The sequence below is a fragment of the Pristiophorus japonicus genome, chromosome 7 (assembly GCF_044704955.1).
Source record: "Pristiophorus japonicus isolate sPriJap1 chromosome 7, sPriJap1.hap1, whole genome shotgun sequence".
Classification (NCBI taxonomy): Eukaryota; Metazoa; Chordata; class Chondrichthyes; family Pristiophoridae; genus Pristiophorus; species Pristiophorus japonicus.
In genome coordinates, this window is record NC_091983.1 from 1,909,176 (window position 1) to 1,924,010 (window position 14,835).

General features: G+C 44.4%; 1 protein-coding gene and 1 long non-coding RNA gene across 3 annotated transcripts in view; one reads left to right on the plus strand and one right to left on the minus strand.

The window, feature by feature from the left end:
* Positions 1 to 955: 955 nt before the first annotated feature.
* Positions 956 to 14,835, minus strand: part of LOC139267028 (uncharacterized) — a 159,285-nt gene continuing 145,405 nt past the window's right edge. Inside the window, exons 2-3 of the long non-coding RNA XR_011593813.1 lie at positions 6,605 to 6,741; positions 956 to 1,136 (exon numbers count right to left, since the gene is read on the minus strand). This is a non-coding gene — a long non-coding RNA (uncharacterized lncRNA). The remainder of the gene's footprint in view (positions 1,137 to 6,604; positions 6,742 to 14,835) is intronic.
* The window catches only part of tsnax (translin-associated factor X), a 99,698-nt gene continuing 93,904 nt past the window's right edge, over positions 9,042 to 14,835 (plus strand). The window contains exon 1 of one of the 2 annotated variants that reach the window (XM_070884676.1): positions 9,042 to 9,389. In XM_070884676.1, the coding sequence (XP_070740777.1) occupies positions 9,320 to 9,389 (70 nt within the window). In that variant the 5' untranslated portion in view covers positions 9,042 to 9,319. Of the gene's footprint in view, positions 9,390 to 9,489; positions 9,667 to 14,835 lie in introns of those variants that run through there. The other variant, XM_070884678.1, reaches the window with a different exon arrangement.

Genomic DNA, 14,835 nt, shown 5'->3' on the forward strand with positions numbered 1-14,835 from the left:
TGTAGTGACCTTGGTCCTTTACTCGTAACTCCAGAGTGAGGCAGCCACATGATGACTCCCCTTTTATACAGCCCCTGCCACCAGGGCAGGAAACCCCGGTCTCCACCAGTTGCACCCTCTAGTGGTGCCAGCATGTATATACACAGTGTGAACCTTATTGATCATACATCAGGTAAACAAGTCTCCATCTTATGCAACTATACAGTGACTACACAAAGTGTACATCAATAGTCTGCATGTATAACAATCAGGGCTCCCCCATCTCCTGGATGGCTGCAGTTGTAACAACGCTCAAGGAGTAAATATTCCATCATATGCTTGACTTGACCCCAGTAAATGGCATATTGGCTTTGAGCGGTCAGGAGGTGACCCACTCATTGCAGTGTACCCAGCCTCTGCCATGCCCTGCCCTTGTGGCTACAATGTTGATATGGCTTGTCTGGTTAAGCTTCTGGTCAATGATGTTCCTCAAGGTGTCAGTGGTGGTGGTGCAGTTGGAGGTCAAGAGATAGAAACATAGAAAATAGGTGCAGGAGTAGGCCATTAAGCCCTTCAAGCCTACACCGCCATTCAATGAGTTCATGGCTGAACATGCAACTTCAGTACCCCCTTCCTGCTTTCTCGCCATACCCCTTGATCCCCCCTTGATGGTGGGATTTCCTCTTGTTTGTGATGGTCTTTACCCGGCATAAATGTAGCATGAATGTTACCTGCCAGTTGTCAGCCCAATGCTAGATGTTATCCTGTTCCTGCTGTAGCTGGTATCTGCTGCTTCATTATAGGAGGAGTTGTTAGTGAACAGCCCAATTCCTGGGGTTGTGATAACTGGCCTCTGACAACCACGGCCATCTTTCTTTGTGACAGGTGTATGAATCATATTTAAGAGATTCTAAGACCCATGAATCAGTGATAATTGAGAGATGTTTATTGATATTTAACAGTGCAATGAGACTACAAGAAAGCAATATACATCTACATATTCATAAGAAGAAGGAGTATACAAGTGATACCACTCAAGCGGGAGTTAAAAGCAGTGCCGGAGTCAGTACAAGAGCAATGGAGGATGAAAGTAGCCCTGGAGTCAGTACGAGAGCAGCGGGGGATAAAAGAGCTATCTCGGAGCAACACCAGCGGACCTGTGAGGGAAGAGAAGTAAAAAGAAATCAAAGTGTGACGTCACAGGAAAGTACGTAAGTGATAGGTTGTTCAGTATTTCTCTCTCTTTTTCTAAATTTGGGCATTGCTTAAAATTAAGAGCTGGGATTAAAAACTAAACATAGATAACTGATATTTCCAAACTTGAAAACTAAATTAATTAAATAAAATACATTAGAGATGGCAGGGCGGGCAATGTGTTGCAGCTGCAGCATGTGGGATCTGGTGGACATCAGTGTGATCCATGGTGAACACATCTGCAGTAAGTGCTGGCTGCTCTCGGAATTTCGGCTCTGATGAGCTGGAGTCCGAGCTTCAGGCACTGCGATACATCAGGGAGGGGGAGAATCTTCCTGGACGCTGTGTTGCAGCAGAGAGTCACACCCCTTAAATTAAAAAATTCAAATTTGGACCGTGATCAGGGACAGGAGGGTGTGACTATCAGTGAGGCAGGTATGGGGACCCAGAATGTAATGATGGAGGAGCCTCAGCCCTTGCTCTTGTCCAACAGGTTCGAGGTTCTTACTCCCTGTGTAGACGGGAGCAGGAACTGCAGGCAGAATGAGCAAACTGACCACAGCACCATGGTACAGGAGGCCATTCAAGTTGGGGAGTAAAAAGAAATGTTGTAGTGGTCAGGGACAGTATAGTTAGGGGGATAGATACTGTTCTATGCAGCCGAGAGCGTGAGTCTCGAAGATTGTGTTGCCTGCCTGATCCCAGGGTTAAGGACATCTCCTCTGGAATGGAGAGGAACTTGGAGGGGGAGGGGAAAGATCCAATTGCCGTGGTCCACGTAGGTACCAACAACATAGGTCGGACAAAGAAGGAGGTTCTGCTGAGGGAGTATGAGCAGCTCGGGGCTAACTTAAAAAGCAGGACCACAAAGGTAATAATCTCTGGATTACTACCTGAGTCACGAGCAAATTTGCATAGAGTAAATAAGATCAGAGAGATGAATGCATGGCTCAAAGATTGGTGTCAGAGAAATGGATTTTGATTCATGGGGCACTGGCACCAGTACTGGGGAAAGAGGGAGCTGTTCCATCGGGAAGGGCTTCACTTGAACTAGGCTGAGACCAGTGTCCTGGCGAATTGAATAATTAGAGCTGCAGATAGGGCTTTAAGCTAAATAGTCAGGGGGGAGGGATCAGGTGAGTGGAAATGTAAAAAGTCAAAAAGAAAGAAGGCAATAGTACAGGGTAGCGATCGGGGTAATGATAACCAGAGTGTGACAGGAAGGGACAGAGCATATAAACATGAGTGCATCAGAAAGTGGGGTCAGAGTAGGGAAAAATGGTAAAAAGACAAAATTAAAAGCTCTTTATCTGAATACACACAGCATTCATAAGAAGGTAGATGAAATAAATGGGTATGCTCTGATAGCTATTACAGAGATGTGGTTGCAAGGTGACCAAGGTTGGGAACTGAATATTCAGGGATATTTGCCATTTCGGAAGGATGGGCAGAAAGGAAAAGGAGGTGGGGTAGCTCTGTTAATAAAAGATGAGATCAGTGCAGTAATGAGAAATGATATTGACTCAGAAGATCAAGATGTAGAATCAGTTTGGGTGGAGATAAGAAATAATAAGGGAAAGAAGTCACTGGCGGGAGTAGTCTATAAGCCCCCTAACAGTAGGACAGAATATAAATCAAGAAATAATGGAGGTTTGTAAGAAAGGTACTGCAATAATCATGGGTGATTTTAGTCTTCGTGTTAATTGGACAAATTAAATTGGCAAAGGTAGCCTTGAGGAAGAGATCATTGAGTGTATACGGGATGGTTTCTTAGAACCATGCAGGGAGCAGATTATTTTAGATCTGGTAATGTGTAATGAGACTGGATTAATTAATGATTTTATAGTAAAGGATCCTCTTGGGAAGAGTGATCATAGCATGGTAGAATTTCAAATTCAGTTTGAGGGTGAGAGAGCTAGGTCTCAATCTAGTATCCCAAACTTAAATAAAGTCAATTACAAAGGTATAAAGGCAGAGTTGGCTAAAGTGGACTGGGAAAATAGATTAAAGGGTAAGACGGTAGAAAAGTAATGCCAAACATTTAAGGAGATTAATATGTCCTTACTATACAGTATAAATGCACACGAGTCCCATACTTGAGAGAAGGTCACTCTGTGATCAGTAACCTTTATTAGCCAGCACTGAAGTGCAGTAGGTGGGTGGTGCTTCCCCTTTTAGTCCAGGTTAGGAGTGTCTCCCACAAGTTCACCACCTAGTGGTCAATGTTCTCATGGTGTACAACTTAGGTCAGTTTATACATGGATTACAATAACAGTTAAATACATGACAGAGATATTTCATAACTCTCAGCAAAGATACATTGCAGTGAGAAAGAAAGACTCTAAGAGAAGGGTGAACCATCCGTGGCTAACTAAGGAAGTAAAGGATGGTATCAAATTGAAAACAAAGGCATACAATGTTGCGAAGAATTGTGGAAGGCCAGAGGATTGGGACATTTTTAGAAACCAGCAAAGGACGACTAAAAAGATAAGAGAGAGAGAGAAGATAGTTTATGAGAGTAAACTAGCAAGAAATATAAAAACAGACAGTAAGAGCTTCTACAGGTATATAAAAAGGTAGAGAGTAGCTAAAGTAAATGTTGGTCCCTTAGAGGATGAGATTGGGGAATTAATAATGGGAAACAGGGAAATAGCAGAGACTTTGAACAAATATTTTATATTGGTCTTCACGGTAGAAGATACTAAAAACAACCCAAAAATTGATAATCAAGGGGCTATTGGGAGGGAGGAACTTAAAATAATCACTATCAGTAGAGAAAAAATACTAGGCAAACTAATGGGACTAAAGATAGACAAGTCCCCTGAACCTGATGGCCTGCATCCTAGGGTCTTAAAAGTGGCTGCAGAGATAGTGGATGTATTGATTGATTCAAAATTCCCTGGATTCTGGAGAGGTCCCAGTGGATTGGAAAACAGCAAATGTAATGTCCCAATTTAAGAAAGGAGGGAGACAGAAAGCAGGAAACTGTAGACCAGTTATCCTAATATCTGTCATTGGGAAAATGCTAGAGTCCATTATTAAGAAAGTAGTAGGCAGGACATTTAGAAAGTCATAATACAGTCAAGCAGAGTCAGCATGGTTTTATTAAAAGGAAATCATATTTGACAAATTTACTGGAGTTCTTTGAGGATATAACGAGTAGGGTGGATAAAGGGGAACCAGTAGATGTCATGTATTTGGATTTCCAGAAGGCGTTCGATAAGGTGCCACATAAAAGGTTACTGCACTAGCTAAAAGATCAAGGGGTTGGGGGTAATATATTAGCATGGATAGAGGATTGGCTAACTAACAGAAAACAGAGAATCAGAATAAATGGGTAATTTTCAGGTTGACAAACTGTAACTAGTGTGGCGCCACAGGGATCAGTTCTGGGGCCTCAGCTATTTATAATCTATATTAATGACTTGGATGAAGGGACCGAGTGTAATGTAGCCAAATTTGCTGATGATACAAAGATAGGTGGGAAAGCAAGTTATGAGGAGGATGCAAAGAATCTGCAATGGGATATAGACAGGATAAATGGGCAAAAATTTGGCAGATGGAGTATAATGTGGGAAAATGTGAAATTATCCACTTTGGTAGGAAAAATAAAAAAGCAAATTATTATTTAAATGGGGAGAGATTACAAAATGCTGAGATACAGAGGGACCTGGGGGTCCTTGTACATGAAACAGAAAAAGTTAGCATGCAGGTACAGCAAGTAATTAGGAAGGCAAATGGAATGTTGGCCTTTATTGCAAGGGGGATGGAGTATAAAAGTAGGAAAGTCTTGCTGAAACCACACCTGGAGTACTGCGTACAGTTTTGGTCACCTTATTTAAGGAGAATTATACTTGCATTGGAGGTAGATCAGAGAATGTTCACAGAGGTTGATTCCTGAGATGAAGGGTTTGTCTTATGAAGAAAGATTGAGCAGGTTGGGCCTATACTCATTAGAGTTTAAAAGAATGAGGTGATCTTATTGAAATGTATAAGATTTTGAGGGGGCTTGACAGGGTAGATGCAGAGAGAATGTTTCCCCTTGTGGGGGAATCTAGAACTAGGGGACATAGTTTCAGAATAAGGAGTCGCCCATTTAAAACAAAAATAAGGAGGAATTTCTTCTCTCAGAGAGTCATGAATCTTTGTAATTCTCTACCCCAGAGAGCTGTGGAGGCTGGGTCATTGAATATATTTAAGGTGGAGATAAACAGATTTTTGAGCGATAAGTGAGTAAAGGATTATGGGGAGTGGGCAGGGAAGTAAAGCTCAGTCCATGATCAGGTCATCCATCATCATCATCATCATCATAGACAGTCCCTCCAAATCGAAGAAGACTTGCTTCCACTCTTAGTATGAGTTCTTAGGTGGCTGTACAGTCCAATACGAGAACCACAGTCTCAGTCACAGATGGGACAGATAGTTGTTGAAAAGGTGGGCAGGGAGCCTGGTTTGCCGCGCTTGATTTCTGCATGCTCTCGGCAACGATACTCGAGAAGCTCAGCGTCCTCCCGAATGCACTTCCTCCACTTAGGGCCGTCTATTGCCAAGAACTCCCAGGTGTCAGTGGGGATGTCGCACTTTATCAGGGAGGCTTTGAGGATGTCCTTGTAACATTTCCTCTGCCCGCCTTTGGCTCGTATGCCGTGAACGAGTTCCGAGTAGAGCGCTTGCTTTTGGAGTCTCGTGTCCCATCCATGATCTTATTGAATGGCGGAGCAGGCTCAAGGGGCCAAATGGCCTACTCCTGCACCTATTTCTTATGCTCTTATGGCAGTTTGCAGTGCTGAAATTCAACTAGTGTTACAAGTCATTCATATTTATAAAGATTAGCAAACAAGAACAAGCTGAACTGAGTTGTGTTTAATTCCCTCTCAACTGCTGCCTTTGCCTCTGTTGTTCTAACCTTATCTGTACCATATGGTTTCAGTTTCCTTATCTCAAGGCCTTGAGTATGTTTTCATACATGGCCTGGATGAGCTTATTGTTGTACTTTTCCATTATCCCTAACCTTAGCAATTCTCAAGGCATTCGCCCATATGAGAAAAAATTGCAGGGGTATGGGGAAAGAGCAGGGGAGTAGGACTAACTGGATTGCTCTTTGAAAGAGCCAGTATAACTTGATGGGCTGAATGGCCTCCTTCTGTGCTGTACTATTCTATGATTTTCTGAATGCTTTCTGTTCGTCAAGGTAACCTAACCTTTTTCACTCTCAATGTAATCTCCTACAACAGTTATGACTCTATCAACTGGAGGATTTTCTTTTTTTACCTCAGTCATCCTTGGTTTACATTTGGTTGAATGCCATCTTGATGTTGATGGCAGCTATTCTCATTTTTCCTCTGGTATTCAGTCTTTGCATCCCTATCTAGATTAAGGCTGTGTTGAAGTCTGGAACCGAATGGCTCTGTTTGTATATTTGTGTCTTTACCTTAAACGCTCTGCAGTGGTTGGATGTTGTGGTAACCTTTCCTTCCATGGTGATTCGTACTTGATCAGATGCACATGCCTCCTGTTACGCATTATGGTTTTAGGACAGGTTTCATAGATTTGGGAGAGGGGAGAGCTCTGTGGGAAATAAATTTTTGTTGAACATGAAAATCCTGGGTGCAACTACTGATAGAAAGTGTCTCATGGAGATTTTGAGGCATCTTAGATTCTGCATCTTTTAACTTTACCTCCCCAGTCTTTGTTTCCTTCTATAATTGTCAGCCCTAAAATCCAACCTTAGCATCACCTACCTATGATTTCACGACAACTCTTTTGTTATTCATGGCCCTTGGCCCTTCAACTTGGTTTCCCAATTTCTTTTAAAAGTTAAAAACTACTGTGTCATTTTTGTTGCGAGTGATACAAAATGTTTCCATGACATAATGACATGTTTCAGCATAAATGCCTTTGCTATGTCAAATGCTTGGCAAACATAAAGTTTTGCCAAGCACTTAACAGTGAAGACTGTGCCTTCCAGATCATTGAAAGGAGGTTTTCTTTTTTACACTAAGCTCCCGTTTTTACAAAACAGAAAGAAACCATATCTAGCCTTATCTGAATGGCTAATACGTGATCAGAATATTTTTGAAATGCATAATGAACTTTATTAGTGAGGCTCTGAGCCAATTCTACAAACTTTCATCATTTATATTCTGCATGGTTAAAAATGGAATGTGGGAAATAAGAACTCTAAAAAAAAAAACTTCTCTCCTGAAAACTAATATTAGAAGTAAGGTTTTATGGTACAAATAAAACAAATGGCCTGGAAAGCTGCCAAATGTTTTCGTGTTGTAAAGTTCACCGCAGGATAAAATCTGTATGATTGTATTAACTTCGCTTCAGCAAAGCCCTACTGGTTTTCATGAGTCATCCAGCCAATAAGTCTAGAGATAGGTTAGTCTAGAGATAGGTTATCTGACAATCATTCTGGCCATGCCTTAACTCTTCACTTATTAACTTTAATGTACTCTGTTAGTACTTTGTGAATTGATAGGAATTATTTTAGTACTTGAGCAGAGGAACAATCTACAGTTCCAATTATGAGTCAGATACAATTTCATAAAAATAAGATATTGCAGAAATATAAGGAAATTGTTTGTATTGAAATCAAAATGTTAAAACTTTGTCAATAAACTTATGTATTGCAAAGTATTTGACTTTCTTTCTGATAAGAAAGAAGGCTACTTTAGTGATAAGTGTGGTGTATGTAGCACACAAATCACTGACTCGACATGGTCTGGTGTAAGTCTAACTGCTGTGACCTTCGTCCTTTATTGTTCAGCTCCAGAGTGCCTCCCAGGTGTGGTGGTCAGCCTTATATAGTCCTTGTTACAGGTACTACCAGGGTTTCCCACCGCAGCGCCCTCTGTGGTGTGGCATAGTACTTACATTACATTTAAGGTACTGGGACGATACACACAGCATTACATAACATCACACTTGGCCAACGGAAGGCAGGTGGGCATAGACAGTGCATTAGTATGGTACATATTATCTGGTACATTAACTGGTTATTGACTGATAGCAGAACCTTGATTTCCTTGTTAGCCGTTATCATTAATTGTACTTCATCCATTATTTTACACAAATACAGTGGCCATTCAGCATAAAAAAGGTAATTCTTATTATAAATTCACTATCTCACATTAACATAGCTCATTTTAGATTCGCTCTGCCAAACAGAAGTCCTTTGTGGGGACCACCTCTTTGTAAGGCCCTTTTAAGACTCCCAGGTGCATTTCCTCTTTAAGGCGCCATCTTTGATGCAGGAGGATTCCATGAGGCTTCTCCTTGGGCGGCGCCATCTTTGATGCTCTGCAGCTCCGACACAATGCCGCCGCCATCTTTTTCTCCGCCGCTCCGAATGCCCTCCGCTGTCGCAGCCTCCGCTCCCCTCCGACTTGCCGCCTCTCCTGCGGCCGTCGCGGCCTCCGTAGCGGCTTCCCCTGCGGCTGCCATGGCCGCCTGACGCTACCAGCTCCTCGGCGGGGCCCACCCAACGGCCTCTTCCTCTGCGGGGCCCTTCCGAACCGCCGGCCCCTGGATCCCTCGGCACCCCGCTCGCTCACCACCCCCCCCCTACTAGGCCCCTCTGTGCAGGGCTCCTTGCCTGTGGGGGCTGCAGGGTCTCTGTGTGAGGTCCGGGCCTGGGGCTTGCCTGTGGGTGCTGGGGCTGCAGGGTCTCTGTGTGAGGTCCGGGCCTGGGGCTTGCCTGTGGGTGCTGGGGCTGCAGGGTCTCTGTGTGAGGTCCGGGCCTGGGGCTTGCCTGTGGGGGGATTGAGGCTGCAGGATCTCGGTGTGAGGCCCGGGCCTGGGGCTTGCCTGTGGGTGCTGGGGCTGCAGGGTCTCTGTGTGAGGTCCGGGCCTGGGGCTTGCCTGTGGGTGCTGGGGCTGCAGGGTCTCTGTGTGAGGCCCGGGCCTGGGACTTGCCTGTGGGGGGATTGAGGCTGCAGGATCTCGGTGTGAGGCCCGGGCCTGGGGCTTGCCTGTGGGGGGATTGAGGCTGCAGCTCCAGCTCGGTCGGCGCTGCTCTCTGGGGACCCGGGGCACGGCAGCACCCCGGGGAGCAGCAGCCTGTGGAGTGGTGAAGTCTTCCCAGCTCCCACGGACCTTCCCCATCCACCTCCGGCCGAGGAGTGTCGGCCCATCGCCTGCAATGACCCACAGAGGTAAAGCGTGCGTCTCGTCCCCGTGGGATACCTGCACCATCGCTCTGCCAAGAACAGGTATCAGTTCCCTGGTGTAGGTGCGCAGCTTCACCGTGACCGGGACCAGCTTGGGTCGTGCAGCTGGGTTAATCCACAGTTTATCAAAAGTTCTCTGACTCATCAACGACAGACCCGAGCCTGTGTCCACTTCCATACTCACTGGGACTCCGTTGATTTTTACTTCCCTTATCACTGGGGGCGAATCGTCGGTACACGTATACAGTCCAAACACCTCATCTTCTTCTACCTGCTCCTCGCCGAACAGTGGATCATCCCCCATCTCCTCAGCCACACAGTGAGTCCGATTTCTTTTACACATACGCTGAAGGTGGCCTTTAACGTGGCAGGTATTGCACGTATACTCCGCAAACCTGTGAGCCCCATGGCTTCCTCCACAGCGCCAGCATGGTGCTGCTTGATTGGCCCCCCTCAGCGGAATCTGAGCTCCAGAACCTCGAGGACCGTGCTCTCTGCCCCGGGCAGAGCCACGTTCTGCAGTTTTGTCCGTGGTGGGCGCTATCCTGTGGACAGTGCCTGCCGGGTTCGAGACTGTGTGGATCATTTGCTTGGTGCTGCAAGTCGAGGTCATATGTGCCCGGCTGGTGGCGATGGCCTTTGTCAGAGTGACTGTGGGTTCCGTGGCCAGCAGCTTGTGAAGGAGGCCCTCGTGGACAATCCCCATGACGAAAACGGCCCGCAAAACCTCGTCAAGGTGTGCCCCAAAATCACACGGCGCTGCGAGTCTCCTGAGGTCCGCAGCATATTTGGTGACATCCTGGCCCTCGGGTCTGCAGTGATGGTAAAATTTGTATCTGGCCGTGAGGATACTCTCCTTCGGTTTCAACTGGTCACGAATGAGTTCAGTCAGCTCCTCGTATGACTTGTCCCTGGCGCTCCCGGGTGCCAGCAAATCCCTGACGAGACAGTAAACCTCACACAACTGGAGAGCAATATCGCCTTACGCTTCTCTCTCATTGCGTACGTGACCTCCGTCAGGTCATTTTCTGTGTAGTAGTACTCGAGCCTTTCCGTAAAGGCCTCCCAATCATTGCCCACGGTAAAATCCTTTAGTGAGCCCAGAGTTGCCATGGTTGCGTGGAGTTCGTCCGCTTCCTCGTCGCCAATGTGGTGTATGTAGCACACAAATCACTGACTCCACACGGTCTGGTGTAAGTCTAACTGCTGTGACCTTCGTCCTTTATTGTTCAGCTCCAGAGTGCCTCCCAGGTGTGGTGGTCAGCCTTATATAGTCCTTGTTACAGCTGCTACCAGGGTTTCCCACCGCAGCGCCCTCTGTGGTGTGGCATAGTACTTGCATTACATTTCAGGTACTGGGACGATACACACAGCATTACAATAGGTGCTTAAAGTTCTCTGATTTTAGTTTTTCAGAAAAATCATGATTTACAGGGCTGCTCCACAGAGGCCAATGGACAGCTGCTTCATTGAGCAGACACAGATGATAGTGGAGTAGGGAAAGGGGGGAGGGGATGGGGGAAGTTCCCTTGAAATAAACTCTCTGGGCAGCAATTGCAAGATGGCTGTGATTTTCTAGCTTCAATGAGTAATTTTTGCATCAAAATTATTTCAAATTGTACAACAAAAGCATGTGCAAATGTAATTTTCCATCCTTCTGCATAATTTCTGTACAAATTTAGTGCAACTGTATCCCAATCTTCCTAGTTTCCTTTGCTATATCTATGCACCGCTCATAACTGAGAGACTGAGGGTGGGGGGGAGGCCTAATTGAGGTCCGGAGCAGGGGGGTGGGTCGGGTGAGCACTGGAGGGCTGGGAGTGGCTTTCCTCCATAAATCACTCAAAATGCATTCTAAAGGTTTTTGCCCAAATTTGTTTCAACATTTTTTCACAGTAATTGAAATCTCCAATGCCCAACATAAGGATTTAAGCAAAATTTAAAAAAATCAATTTTTCACAACAATATTTATCCCTTGAATTATCTTTTGTGTCTTTAAAAATTTTTGTAAACATATAACTTGAAGGCTTTAGCCTCTCTCAAAAGCCCAGCTGTGATAGAATGAGCTGAATTTAGATTCTGCAGTCTCAACATGTACAGGATGCATCAGTACCCTTCAGTCAGCTGTATAGATAGATTTTTTTTCTTTAGCTCTAGCACATTTTGCTTGTTTTTAAAAATGCTTTGAAGAAACGCGAGTTTTTTTTCAAAAGCTATATTCAATAATGTTTATATTGAGTGCTTTTCAAAAAGGAAGCTGTGTCTGTGTCATTTTTTCACTCACAATTTATAGTTTACACACCTATTGTAGCTTTTGTTTGTGTTCTTTAAACTTCAGAAAGTGTATTAGCTTGACAGGGAGAGAGAGATTGCAAGCTTGCAGGGTTGAGAAAATGCAGCCTACAGCCATTGTGGCTCCTTTTCCCACCACACTACACACCACTTTCCATCCGAATGTAAAGAGAAGAAAAAAAAGAGTAGAGGAGATAGAAGCAAAAAGAATTAGGAAGAGAGAAGCAGAAGGTAAAATACAAAGGCAGACAAATAAGAGAAAGAAAAACAGCAACCCAAAGAGCATCATCATCATCATAGGCAGTCCCTCGGAATCGAGGAAGACTTGCTTCCACTCTAAAAGTGAGTTCTCAGGTGACTGAACAGTCCAATACAGGAATTATAGTCTCTATCACGGGTGGGACAGACAGTCCTTGGAGGAAATGATGGGTGAGGAGTCTGATTTGCCGCATGCTCCTTCCACTGTCTGCGACAAGACTCGAGGTGCTCAGCACCCTCCCGGATGCACGTCCTCCACTTAGGGCAGTCTTTGGCCAGAGACTCCCAGGTGTCGGTGAGGATGTTACATTTTATCAAGGAGGCTTTGAGGGTGTCCTTAAAATGTTTCCTCTGCCCACCTTGGACTCACTTGCCGTGTAGGAGTTCCGAGTAGAGCGCTTGCTTTGGGAGTCTTGTGTCAGGCATGCGAACAATGTGGCCCGCCCAACAGAGCTGGTTGAGTGTGGTCAGTGCTTCAATGCTGGGAATGTTGGCCTGATCGAAGACGCTAATGTTGGTGCGTCTGTCCTCCCAGGGGATTTGCAGGATCTTGCGGAGATATCGTTAGTGGTATTTCTCCAGTGATTTGAGGTGTCTACTGTACATGGTCCACGCCTCTGAAAGAGCATAGAGTAGAGAGAGCAGATAAGAGAGAAACCATATTCTCCAACTTACCTTGTACAATGCCATAGCAGATTACATAGAATATACGGCACAGAAACAATCCTTTCGGCCCAACCAGTCCATGCTGGCATTTATGCTCCACTTGAGCCTCTTCCCGTCCTTCCTCATCTAACTATCAGTATAACCCTCTATTCCCTTCTCCTTCATAAGCTTATCTTGCCTCCCCTTAAATGCATCTGTACTATTTGCCTCAACCACTCCCTGTGGTAGCAAGTTCCACATTCTCACCACTCTCTTGATAAAGAAGCTTCTTCTGAATTCCCTATTTGATTTCTTGTTAACTATCCTATATTGATGGCCTTTAGTTTTGCTCTTCCCCACAAGTGGAAACACACTCTTTGTGTCTACTCTAGCAAACTCCTTCATAATTTTAAGTAGGTCAGCGAGCACAGGGGTGATGGGTGAGCGGGACTTGGTGCGAGTTAGGACACGAGCTGCTGAATTTTGGATGACCTCAAGTTTACATAGGGTAGAGTGTGTGAGGCCAGCCAGAAGTGCGTTGGAGTAGTCAAGTCTAGAGGTAACAAAGGCATGGATGAGGGTTTCAGCAGCAGATGAGCTAAGGCAAGGGCAGAGATGGGCTATGTTACGGAAGTGGAAATAGACAGTTTTAGTTATGCCATGGATATAAGCTAATTTCAGGGTCAAATATGGCACCTAGGTGGCGAACAGTCTGGTTCAGCCTCAGACAGATGCTAGGGGGCTGCAGTCAGTGGCTATGGAAAGCAGTTTGTGGTCCAACCATGGCTTACAAGAGAAGTTAAAGATAGTATTAGATCAAAGGAAGAGGTTTATAATGTTGACAAAAAGAGCAGTAAGCCTGAGGATTGGGAGGATTTTAGAATTCAGCAAAGAAATTGATAAAGAAAAGGGAAAACAGAATGAGAGTAAACTAGCGAAAAACATAAAAACAAACTGTAAAAGCTTCTATAGGTATGTAAAAAGGAAAAGATTAACGAAAGTAAATGTGGGTCCCTTACAAGCTGAGATAGGAGAAATTTTTAAGATGAATAATGAAATGGCAGATAAATAAAACAAATACTTTGTGTCTGTCTTCACGGAAGAAGACGCAAAAAAACTCCTGGAAATAATGGAGAACCAAGGATCTAGCGAGAATGAGGAACTGAAAGAAATTAGTCTTGGTAAAAAAAAGTATTAGAGAAATTAATGGGACTGAAAGCTGATAAATCCCCTAGTCCTGATGGCCTACATTGGAAGGTAGCAAATGTAACCCCGCTATTTAAGAAAGGAGGGAGAGAGAAAACAGGGACTGACAGACCAGTTAGCCTGACATCAGTAGTAGGGAAAATGCTAGAATCTATTATTAAGGATGTGGTAACAGGCCACTTAGAAAATAATAATAGGACTGGGCAGAGTCAACATGGATTTATCATGGAAAGGGAAATCATGTTTGACAAATCTGTTTGAGATTTTTGAGGTTGTAACTAATAGAATCGAAAAGGGGGAAACCAGTGGATGTGGTGTATTTGGATTTTCAGAAGATATTCGATAAGGTGCCACACAAGAGGTTATTAAACAAAATTAGGGCTCATGGGATTGGGGGTAATATACTAGCATGGATTGTGGATTGGTTAACAGGCAGAAAGCAGAGAGTAGGAATAAACGGGTCATTTTCAGGTTGGCAGCCTGTAACTAGTGGGTACCGCAAGGATCAGTGTTTATGCCTCAGCTGTTCACAATCTATAATCAATGATTTGGATGAGGGTACCAAATGTAATGTATCCAAGTTTGCTGCTGATACAATGCTATGTGGGAATGTAAGTTGTGAGGAGGATGCAAAAAGCCTTCAAGGGGATATAGACAGGCTAAGTGAGTGGGCAAGAACGTGGGCAATAAGGTGGATAGATGTGAAGTTACCCTACTTTGGTAGAAAAAATAGAAAAACAGAATATTTTTTAAATGTTGGGAAATGTTGGTGTTCGGAGGGACTTGGGTGGCCTTGTACACAAATCACTGAAACTTAACATGCAGGTACAGCAAGCAATTAAGAAAGAAAATGATATATTGACCTTTATTACAAGAGGATTTGAGTATAAGAGTAAAGACGTCTTACTGCAATTATATCGGGACCTGGTGAGACCACACCTGGAGTATTGTGTACACTTTTGGTCTCTTTACCTAGGGAAGGATATACTTGCCATAGAGGGAGTTCAAGAAAGGATCACCAGACTGATTCCTGGGATGGGGGGATTGTTCTATGAGGAGAGATTAAGTAGACTAAGCCTATAGAGTT